The 11,913-nt window shown below is 41.3% G+C and overlaps 1 protein-coding gene across 1 annotated transcript in view; it reads left to right on the top strand.

Annotated features, from left to right (window-relative positions):
- The first annotated feature begins 9,769 nt into the window (after positions 1 to 9,769).
- Positions 9,770 to 11,913, top strand: part of LOC132513311 (cytochrome b-245 heavy chain) — a 34,650-nt gene continuing 32,506 nt past the window's right edge. Inside the window, exon 1 of the mRNA XM_060137514.1 lies at positions 9,770 to 9,814. Coding sequence (XP_059993497.1) covers positions 9,770 to 9,814 — 45 coding nt within the window. The remainder of the gene's footprint in view (positions 9,815 to 11,913) is intronic.

Genomic DNA, 11,913 nt, shown 5'->3' with positions numbered 1-11,913 from the left:
AAAAGAAAGAAAGAAAGAAAGAAAAATGTGCTTTCCAGGTCCTTGAAGACTGGCTCCCTGTTGGCGCAATCCTTCCCACCTTAGTCATACCATTTACAACTCTGCCTTAACCTTCACTTCCTACTTACTCCAAGCATAAAGATGAGCTAGATGTGGAAATTTATGGTTTTCTCAGGTCTCTTTTGAGCATGCATCCTGCTCTGGACATGTGTGTGGCCTTCTAGTTTCCCCAGTCTACAAGGCAGCTTGTCAAAACCCTTATTGCCCAAAGAATCTCATGCCTAGCTTTTCCTGCCAGGCTGTCAGTGTTTCTATCATTTGCCCCAATTGTTATATTTTGCCCCAAGTGGTACTGGCTTTCCTTTCAATACTTTTGAGGGAGGACCTTTGCATGGCCCCTTCTCCACCCTGAGAGAGCTCTGACTTAGGGGAAACAAAATCAAGCACCCTGTGCCTGTCCTTCAGGGAACCCCCAGACCGATCAAAACAGACAAACGCAGCTCCTTGGGATTAAGATCTGCTCTAGTTCCTCTGCAGCCAGGTGCCCACAATGGGAATTCAGGCTGCTGTCTTCAAAGTCAACTGCCACCCTGCAGAGAGGGATGGGACCAAGGTAAGTTAAAGTGCCACAAAGTTCTCCTACTGTGTTCTCATGGCCTTTCTTTTAGTTAAGCATTCACTTGTTGCTGTAAACATTTCATTATCGTCCAGCGTTCTGATGAGGCTTCTGACAGTCTTTCCCCCAGTTTTTCAATGATTCTGGGCATGGACAACCTCCTGGACTTCCTTACTCTGCCTGTATTTATCTGCTTAGGCTGCCACAACAATATACCACAGACTGGGTGACTTCAATAACTGAAAAATGTTTTTCACAATTCTGGAGGCTAGAAGTCTAAGATCAAGGTACCGTCAGGGTTGGTTTCTGGTGAAGCCTCTCTTCCTGCTTTCTCACTATATGCTTACATGGTCTCTTCTCTGTGCACACAGAGAAAAAGAGACAGGCCTCTGGTGTCTCTTCCTCTCCTTATAAGGACACCAGTCCGATCAGATTAGGGTCCCACCCTTGTGACCTCATGTAACCTTAATTACCTCCTAAAGGCCCTGTGTCCAAATACAGTCACATTGAGGGTTAGGGATTCAACAGATGAATTTTATTTTATTTTATTTTATTATTATTATTTTTTATACACTACCAAATGTAAAATACTAGCTAGTGGGAGGCAGCCGCGTAGCACAGGGAGATCAGCTCGGTGCTTTGTGACCACCTAGAGGGGTGGGATAGGGAGGGTGGGAGGGAGGCTCAAGAGGGAGGGGATATGGGGCTATATGTATACGTATAGCTGATTCACTTTGTTATAAAGCAGAAACTAACACACCATTGTAAAGCCATTATATTCCAATAAAGCTGTTAAAAAAAAACACAGATGAATTTTAGAGTGACACAATTCAGTCTATAACGTCACCACTTTCACTGACATCATCCCTGACTTTATTTTTATTATTACTTTTTCAATAAAAGAAAAAGCTTTCCCGTAATGCTTTATCTTCCATCCTCCTGGAAGATTTTTTTAAAAGGCTACTTGCAAGGAAGTTTGGGAACTTCGGGAGACCTAGTATTTGTTGTTTTCATCCTCTATATTGGGAGGCAGTAGACGAGAAGGGAGTTAAGAAAATCTTTAGAGTAATGAAAACCAGTGCCTGCTGTGCTGGTATTCAACAGGCTAAACCATCCTGGGGAAATGTGAAGTGGATAGAGCTAGAGAGTACCTCACTTTGACTCTGGGCTCGCGTGGCTCATGGTGCCTCTTTGATTTCAGCTATTTCATTAATGACAGCAATTTTATACAGTTACCTAAGACCCAAGCATTGTTCATCATTGCACCATATTGCTAGATATTTTATGAGAGTTTTAGCATCTATAGTCACATATTGTTATATTTCCACGGACACTATCCGTTTTTATGGGCATGTTTTATTTTTAAGCCCAGTCAGTACATTTAAAGCTGAATCACACTGACAGGACTGATATTCATCCAATGATATGTGTATAGATATAGACGTTTAAATTTCCAAGGCAACTGAATAAATTTTAAGTGTCATCCATAGTCATCCAATCTTTTTTTAAAATCATGGTTTCATTTCCAGCAAAATGTTTGCCTTTGTTCAATATCATTAATCCATTGAGTCCAGGGAAGTTTAATAAGGGAAATGGATGTGGTCTCTGAATTATAGAACAGTCTGGGCTGTGTCTGACTATCTTCACTTCTTTGAACTGACAGCAATATTCACATTTTTAGCCTGTAGTTTCAAGTTCAGTGTGTGCAGATGTCTTCTCACATCAGTGAGAAAATAAAACCTTATGATTCATTTGAACTCTTGCCGGTTGAATTTCTTAGACTTTTTCAATTCCCGAGATCTCAGTCTCGAGAAAGCAGTTCAGTCAATCTCACAAGTGACCACAAATTAATAATCTCACTGCATTAAAATAAAATAAGTATTCATTATCTATCTTATTATTGTCCCTAAACTAGCAAAGTTTGAAAGTACACACAGAGGAAAATTCTCATTCTTGATCCACCTCATCTGCCATGGACGACTCTGCCTAACAAAATCATTATTCTCCTGATGCTTTTTTTGCAGTAGAAGGTAGGCACACCAACTCTTCCTTTGGACTAGAGTAAACCACTGAAATATATTTTTTAACCATTTACTGTATGCAACCCGTATGTGGCAATTGAACTCTGCTTTCCTATATATGATGAAGTTCCCCAGAGTTCTGCAGTCTGCTTCCCTTTAATATCCAAATCACTACAATTCAAACGCCAGAGAACACCTAGAAGTCCAATGTCTCTTCCCAGATATTTCCAGGGATTCTCAGACTGTTGGTATCCTCCTGATGTCTCCTGCTGTTCCTCTGGGTCACCTCTGATCAGCTCATCATTTTTCTCTCCTTGCTGCCTCAGGCCCTTCTAGTCTATTTCACCCTCCGGCCAGCTTCCGCCTTATCCCTCAAGATGACCATTAATTCAAGGCTGATGCTGTGTTGTGCTGGTCAGTCAGCTTTAGTGAAGACATAGAAACAACATAAAGGAACTACAAGGTAGGAAAGGGAAAACCAACAATCGTTAGTGTGTGGCCCTGTTCTCTCAGATCATCACCACGAACAGGAAAGTCCCTGATTGCCCATGTCCTCTCTTGGGCCAGACATTCTGTCCTTTTCTGGGGCCACTTCTATCCTCCATGACGCTCTCTTTCACAGTCTCCAGTGCGAGCCTCACATCAGGTAACACTGTAAGTTTCTCCACCCGAGGACATCATCCTTTCCTTTTATTGTGCTGAGTAGCTTAGCTTTTCTCTGACTCCACCTCTAACCCCTAGACCAGGCAGTGCCTTTGAATCGCCAAAAAGCCCATCAAAGTGCCTTCCCCAACAAAAGAGCAGTATCCCCCCAAAACTAATGCTCCCCAGCTGCCAGAGCAATCTGTACACTGAAGACAGCTTCTAATATGTCAGATTTTTTAACTGCTTTATTTTAAAATCATTTCAAGCGTGCAGAAGAGTTATCAGGGTAGGACGAAGAAATCCAGTGTGCTCCTGACCCAGATTTATCAACTCTTACCATTTGTCAGATTTCCGTGATCATTCTCCCTCCATATTATTTTTTTTGAACCATTTGAAAATAAATTGCCTACACTTACTCTTAAATATTTCTGTGTGTATTTCCTAAGAGCAAGGTCATCACCAGCAATGTGACAAACTGACATCATGTGCCTCCTGATGTGATGCCCTGAGAAGGACACACACCACTTCTAGCATATTCCTGTCCCAAAGGCATAACCGAGTCTAGTCATGAATACAATACACACCTCAAATGAGGGACATTCTATAAAATAACCAGTCTATATTCTTCAAGCATGCCACAATCAGGAAAAAAAAAAAAGATAAGGGCTGAGGAACTGGTCCAGATTAAAGGAGACCAGAGATACATGAGAACTGGATTCCATGCATGATCTTAGACTGGATTCTAGAGCACAAAAACAACAACCACAAAACAATCACAAAAAGGGCATTATTAAGATAGTCGGTAAACTCTGACTATGAACTGTAGATTAGACAATAATTTTGTGTTATAGCTCCTAATTTTGATAATTGTACTGTGGCTATATATGTGACTACACGTGTTTACATGAAACATCTTCAACTTCTCCTTAGCAAGCAGTCAGACACTATTGGTTTTCTTAGGCTAGATATCATTTGCTGAAACAATCAAGGGAGCTAGACCTGAGGATCGTGTGAAAGGAATATGCCTTTTCTCTTGGAGAGAATCCTATTACAATGCCGGCATTCCTACAAGAACCGACACTTGACTCTTTCACGTGGCCAACGCTTAAGTGACTGGTTAACACCTTCACCAGGATGAGCCCTGGCTAACTGCCCAAAGTGGGGCTATGAGAGCTCAGATACATCCTGGGGCAAGGAAAAGTGATAGTGGAGACACAGAGACAGAGCTTTCATGCTTCAGGTCAAGGTGAAATATGCAGAAACTGGTTATAGGGACCTAACACTTGTGGCTCAGCAAACTTCAGGCTTCTTGGGCCGAGCTGGTTCTGCACACCAATGGTTACTGCAGGAAGCTGTCAGCAACACATAGGCTGTCAGAAGGAGGCTGAAAATCAAGGGCTATTCTGATCAGTCCTGTGGGGAAGAGCTATAATATGTGTCGCCAACCGACAGCAGGATAGCAGAGTTCAATCCAGGGGTCTTGGGACAGCAGCTGATGCTCATAAAATGACTTCATTATTGACAATGAAGCCCTAGCTTTACAAAATGATTCTGGTGGCTCGAATAAGCAGTGATACATCAGACTGCACAGATTCGAATCTCAGCTCTGGTGTCAGGCAGCCATGTGATTCTGGGCAAGCTACTTTCTGTCCTCGCAGCTCTTCTCTCTGGTCTGTAAAGTGTATGAGTTTTCTATGGCTGCTGTAACAAATTACCACAAATGACCAGCTTAAAACAGCACAAACTTTCTTTTTTACAGTTCTGGAGGTCAAGGTCTGGAATCACTTTCACCAGGCTGAAATCAAGGTGTCAGGAGATCTACGTTCCTTCTGGAGGCTCCAGAAGAGAAGCCACTTCCTTGCCTCTTACAGATTCTAGAGCTGCATTTCTCGCACTCCTTGGCTCATGGCTCTTCCTCCTTCATCTTCAAAGTCAGCAGCATAGCATCTTCTTTCTTGTCTGAATTCTGCTTCATCCCTCACATCCTCTCTCAATGCTTCTGAACCTCCTGCCTCCTTCTAATAAGGACCCCTGTGATTACACTGGCCCCCCCAGAATCATTCATGATAATCTCCCCATCTCAAAATCTTTAACTTAATCATGTCTGCAAAGTCCTTCTAACCATGTAAAGTAACATATTCATAGGTTCTGGGAATCAGTACCTAGACATCTCTGGGTGGGGGGTGCAATATTCATCCTACTTCAAATACATATGGTAATTTTGCACACCTTATAGTGTAGTCATGAAAAGTAAATGAGATAAAGCACATAAGGCACTGGGCGTGTGTAAAATGCTTTACAAATGTTGGCTGTTGTTAAGACCAAGATAAGTCTGTAAAAATAGATTTTTTTTCAAGAGAAAATAATTTATACAGGAAGCATACTGGAAAGTTTTAAATTCAAATCAATGATTAGTAGGAGAAAATATGTAAGCTTTCCTCATTTTCTTCCTTATTCTCATGAATAAATGTATGCAAATCACATTTAACCTAAAGAGCTAAATTTTAAATCCTCACCACCAGACATTTTCACTTTCTAATACATACAATACCAGGTAAAACCATGTTCTTAATGCCTTTAATCACCTACATCAGAAAATTGCCCCTTCCTCCCTGACCGTCTCTTCTTTCACTTTGTTTTTTTCTCCTTCAAACAGGAAATAGAATGTCTGGATCCCATTCCAGCTGCCTTATTCAACTTCCACTAACCTTTGAGACCATGGCTATGGAATTAAAGTGGGTTTCATTACACCATGCTTTAGTAGGAACCCTTCTAGATATAAGTGGTAGAAAGCCAACTCAAAGTTTTTTTATAGCAGGAAATGGTAGTGGTGCCTACAGGATTGCGGAGGCCTTTCTTGTGACCACACGATAATTCAACTTCTCCTTCTGCCCGCTCCTGTTTTCTTATCTTTCCTTCCTTTCCACGGGTGTGTACCTCCAAGGACACTCTCAGATCGAACTCCTGAACACTAATCTCCACCTCAGAGTATACTTCCAGGGAACCCAATCTGTAAGAATAACTGAGATGTCCAAGTGTCTCAGGTAGATCAGACCCAAGAATGCAAACCTTGTCATTGTATTTGTCTCAAAACCTCTCAATCCTTCCCCAGCTACTGATCTGATTTTGTGTTGGCGTAATTCTTATGCAGCTTCTTAGCGCAAGGTAATAGAGATGGTCTATGGCGGCAGCAGGCATGCATCGCTCACAAAGAAAGAAAAGCTTCACCCACTCTCTTCCATAGTCCCTAACAACTCCCTCCTCATGCAAATAAAACTCTCATTGGCCTCGTTTGGGTCAAATGCCCACCCCTGGGACAATCACTGTATCTAGGGAGATGAAGTCCTCTCATTTGTCATCCTTAAGCAAGGAAACTGGGGCCACATAACTCATGGATGCACAGAGAGTGGAATCATGGCAGTTCTGAAAAGAATAGCATGCACAGTAGCGATAAAAGGAACACAAATCCATTTTTCATCATCACCAGGAACAAAATTCATCAGGCATCTTGGTGTGGCAACACACCTCCCTTTCTTCAGCATTCCATACATCCTTCTTGGAAGAAATTAAGAGTCTACTTATTTACTTTGACAAATCAAGAAGGAATTATTGTCACGATGTAAAATCAGGGGGTTTCCTAGAGACTTGGGACTGACTGCTTCTCTCTTTTTTCCCTCTGCAAGAGGTGTCTAGGATTTCAATCACAAGCCTGATGGTGTTGGTCATTACTGCCTGCTAGAAGGGGTGAATACTTCCTTACATTCATCACAGTCTAACTTGACATTAACAGTTTAGGAGGCAGTGGAAGCCGAAGTGACTGGGAGAAAATAGACGGTTAGCTAATGCACAGAGGTTCAATTTTCTTCATTCTTTGTGTCCAGTCCATACCAGTCAACCAGTACCTGTTGCTCCTTTATCAAACCCTCCTCTTGTCTTTTCAAGAGCAGAGGACATTGAAATTCACTGGAACAGTGTTCTCAAAAAAGGGAAGTTACTTTCCATAAAAGAAAGATTTTACTCTTCATTGCACCTGAGCTCTCTTCCTCCAGCTGTGAAACTGATTGAAGTTCTTAAGGCTCGTAAGACAGCTCTACTCACAGCCCTGTGATTACTTTTATAAAGGAGAAAAAAAAAGCCATAGGAGGGAATGGTTGATCACCCACAAAAATATTCTTTCTTTTTTGAATTTTCTTCTCAAACTGCGGAGGGAGGGGAAAGAAGTTGGGAATTATTCGAGGAGCATTATTTCCTAGTATATGAGTATCCAGGGTCCCTTCTCCATTGCTTCCCCAGCAGAGCACGGGCCTCAGGAGGTACATGAAAAAATGTGAGAGAGACTTGAAGATTAAGATAGAGTAAGGGAAGATCAACCCTTTCCCAGTAGGCTGGGAAAGAGAAAAGAGAGGAGGGGTAGGGAGGGGAAGACTTTGGTAAGTTTCAAAGAGGCTGATGGAGCCGCAGTCATCACTGTGAAAGAATGTGAGGGTAACAGACAGAGGGAGAGCAGATTTTAAGGTGTTTTATTCCTCATTAGGCATATATGCCTCACTTCTTTAATTCCACCAGAAAATGAGTACAGGTCTGAATTCCTTTCTGTATCAGGCCAAGTCCAGTCAGGAAAACAGAAACCACCCTATTTCAGCAGAGGGAATTTCGCCCCAGGGATTTGCTACATGGATGATGGGAAAGTGGAGAATCCCAACGTGGGCACAGAGGCAACATCAAGATTAACAACTACAGGAAGTGCTGACCACCCTCCGGGTTGGACGAAACCTGGCAGGAGGTTGTGTAAGTCAAGCCCAGAAGCCAGGGCCTGTGGCAGGAGCTGGAACTACGGTGGTGACGGCCAGTAGGAGCTCAGGCCACAGTGGGGAAGGCTGGCCGGTGGGAGCCGGAGCTTCCGGTGGAAAGGCAGCCACTTCCAAGATGCCACTTGAAGCAGAAAGCGGGGGGTGTCCCTATCCTCCACCCTCTGTTCCTCATCTGAAACAGAACAGAGCGAGTAAAGGCTGAGGAATAAGTCCCAGAGCAGAGAGGCAAATAACTGGCGTATAACTTGATGGTCTAACTGTGTGTCTTTGAACTCATCTCTGTGTGTAACTGAACCAGGGAACCGACTGTCTTTTATGTGGGTTACCTATGACTCAAGAGCCGTGCAGAAAGTCACAGTGGAGTACCTTTCCTTAAATATTAAAAAGTGAAAAACAGTATTATTTTACTCACGGTCATAATTCTGCAGGTTGTTTCAAGTGCTTCATAGACAATAACCCAAAGAGTTCAGGCCTCTCCTCTTTTTTCTTCTCTTGTTCCCTTTCGCTCCTTCAGTTTCTTCTTTTACCTCTCTATTCACTCTAGCTGTTGTACAACCACCCTGATGCAATCAGGGGTTACCATCCTACCCTTCTGTCTCTTTCATGTCCTAAAGACTGGATGGGAGTCAGAGAAAAAAAAAATGCTAAATCTGCCTTTGGCATCTACCACATCTGACATACCTTTGTTCCGACCCTGTTTACCTACCTTGCCTAGAAAAATGTCACGTCCGCCTGGGAATACTACAGTCATTCAAACATTTTGGTCTATTTGTTATGTTTTCTTTTCCCATGGTTGTATTAGGAGTGATCTGGGATGTGGTTGCCACTGTCAGGCTTTTTTGTCTGGTATCGTGGCTAAAAGTATAGCCAAATTGCTTGGGTTTTAAATCCCGACTGCATTGTTTCCTAACTGCATGACCTTGGCCAAGTAACTTAACGGCTCTGGGTCTCAGTTTCCTCATCTGTAAATGTAATCCTAATAATAGAAAGTACTTTATAGTGTTGAATTGTTAGTATCGAATTAATTTATTTATATACTGAATTTATGTATGTGTGTGTATGGGTGTCTTTGTGTGTAGACACGCACATAAGATATGTATCAACTCATATATACATATGTGTGTGTATATATGTACATACACATGTATTTACATGCACACATACATATCTTAGAAAATTGGCACAAAGTAAGCATTCTATAAATATCAGCGATCACACCTGTTATAATTTTTCTCAACAAGACTTTGTAAATGCTGCGCCAGCCTATCAAAAGGTACCACATCTATTTACTGTTTTTTACCTAGCCCAAAGTCATGGCTAGTCGGGTGACTTTTAAAAATTGACACTTGATAACTGATCAGTCCAAAAATTAATTCACAGTGTAAAACACCATGAATTGTACTGTTATTTGCCTCTCAGTTGTAGAAATTAGTTTCATTTCACACTATGTTTAGTTGTGATTGGATCATTGTAGACTTTTTTTCTGTCATTTTTTTGTGGTCAAAGATTTAAATTTGTTATGGAGACAAGCTTTTCAGTTGACCAATGATTAGCTAATTTCTGATCATAGAAAAGGAAACAGATTGCCCCAAGGCTGCTGTTTTCATTTCCTCATGGGAGGAAGAAGCATAGCAGAGAAGAAAGGCGCACGATCGAGGCACTGAACCTCCGCCACCATGGGGAACTTGTTTGTGAATGAGGGCCTGTCCATCTTCGTCATTGTAAGTACCCATGAGAATGAAATGACAAATTCTCTGACTTGTTTGGGTTCTCTTGGAAATGAAAATAGAGCAAAGCTTTTTTGTTTGTTTTGTTTGAGAAATTGTGTTGAAACTGATTTATTATGTGAACATGCATCCATCTGTAAGCAGAGTGAGTCCATTCTTCCAAACTTATTCATGGAAAGAATGTATCTGGGGACTCACTTCACCTAGTTTATTTCTGGAGTTTTTAGGAGTAATAAATTAGCCAGCGTTTCACAGTGGGAGTAGGAGACATTTCATGCTAATGATCCTTGTTTACTCAGAGGCAAATTTCTCTACTTTTAATGTATTTATACCACCTAAAAATGGGCAATTGAAATTTTATACAGTTTTCCAAATAACAAATGCAAGACTGGCTCGTGTATGGGAAATTGGCCTTTATTTCAATAATTACACCAAAAATAATTGAAGTTCTCAATTTTCTTTTTTAAAAAAGTATCTTCTTTTCTCTGAGGTAAACTTTAGTTATTTGTGAGGTTTTTAAAAATTTAAGGGAAGGGAATTGAAAAAAAACTATCTAGACACATATTTATAGCGTATATATGATATATATTACATTTAGCTGTATATAAATCAATATAGTCTGTCTTGAGAAACAATTTTTGTAAGTAAAGATATGGCTAATTTTCGAACAGACATGATGATTTCTTTAGTTTTTAACATAACATAGATCAACTATTTTTTTAAGATGGTGGTCTCAGCAAAGCAATCACAGACAATTGGGAAGATAGAAATGTGATTTATAAGTAGCTTTTCCAAATAGCCAATTAAAGTATTACCCAGATGTTAAAAAGAACACTTATGTATGAATTTTTTGAAAGAATTTATCATGAAGTAAATATGACTCTTTGAGCTGTAGAGGTAGAGAGAAATGAGTGGCACAGATAAAATAAAAATCACAAATATTTTGTCATTTTAAAAAAATTAAGCCAAATCAACACTCTAATGCAATACAGAATTGTTCTGAGGACTCCAAGCTGTTAAGTTGATTTCTTATCCCCATTTGAAGAACAGATTACTCCTTTAAAAAATAAGTTCAAGTATAAACACTTTTAGCTCTTACCACAGTTTTCCCAGGGAAGTGACCTCTGTCTAAATTATACACTCATATACTTGAAAGTGAACAGCTTGGAAGGCAAGAGTAAAAATGACAAGGTTAGGAAATGGAGAAGTGGTTTTAGTACCTTCTTCTTTATAAAGAGAGACTCTTCTCAAGCATCGAAGGACATCAAATAGCCTCAAAGCACAGTTAAGAACAGATTGCTACTGTGGAGCTGAAGGTGGAGGACTGGGTAGAGTCATCATTTGATGCAGTCAGTGCTTGGGATGAAATGAGCAGTCACAATCTAGAAGGATCTCCCTTTAAAAAAAAAAAAATCCCATGCCTCTCATTCCCTCATTGATGCTGAATATTCCCTCTTTCAAAAGTGAAGCAGGACTTCCCTGGTGGCGCAGTGGTTGAGAGTCCGCCTGCCGATGCAGGGGACACGGGTTCGTGCCCTGGTCCGGGAAGATCCCACATGCCGCAGAGCGGCTGGGCCCGTGAGCCATGGCCGCTGAGCCTGTGCGTCCGGAGCCTGTGCTCCGCAACGGGAGAGGCCACGACAGTGAGAAGCCCGCGTATCGCAAAAAAAAAAAAAAAAAAAAAAAAAAAAAATTAAAAAGTGAAGCAAAACTTATCAAGTAGAATTAAAGCCTTGTCATTTTAGCTGATGAGACCTCCACTAGCTGGGGCGGGATGCTGTGTGGCGGAGAGAGGTAATCACACCTGTGAGAATCAAACACAAAGTCCTGCTGGTGCAGAGGACAGTATAGGAACAGATTCCTTTCCCTTCTCTTTGTAAGAAGAGTCACCTGCTGTCATCTATCAATCTAAAAGGAGGAGAAAGAAAGGAGGGGAGATAGATAATAACTCGGCATACGGCCCAAGTAGTATAACAATCACGGGGGACAACACAGGGAGGAAAGGTTACTTACAGAGAAGTGTAGTGATACTCTTGCAGGAAGGAGCTGGCTTTGTAACCACCTTAATCAAAGGCTGTACTTGGGGAAGTCCT

Source organism: Lagenorhynchus albirostris, chromosome X, assembly GCF_949774975.1.
Source record: "Lagenorhynchus albirostris chromosome X, mLagAlb1.1, whole genome shotgun sequence".
Lineage (NCBI taxonomy): Eukaryota > Metazoa > Chordata > Mammalia > Artiodactyla > Delphinidae > Lagenorhynchus > Lagenorhynchus albirostris.
The sequence above is the reverse complement of the archived record's forward strand: the minus strand, read 5'-3'. Positions and strand labels throughout refer to the sequence as shown.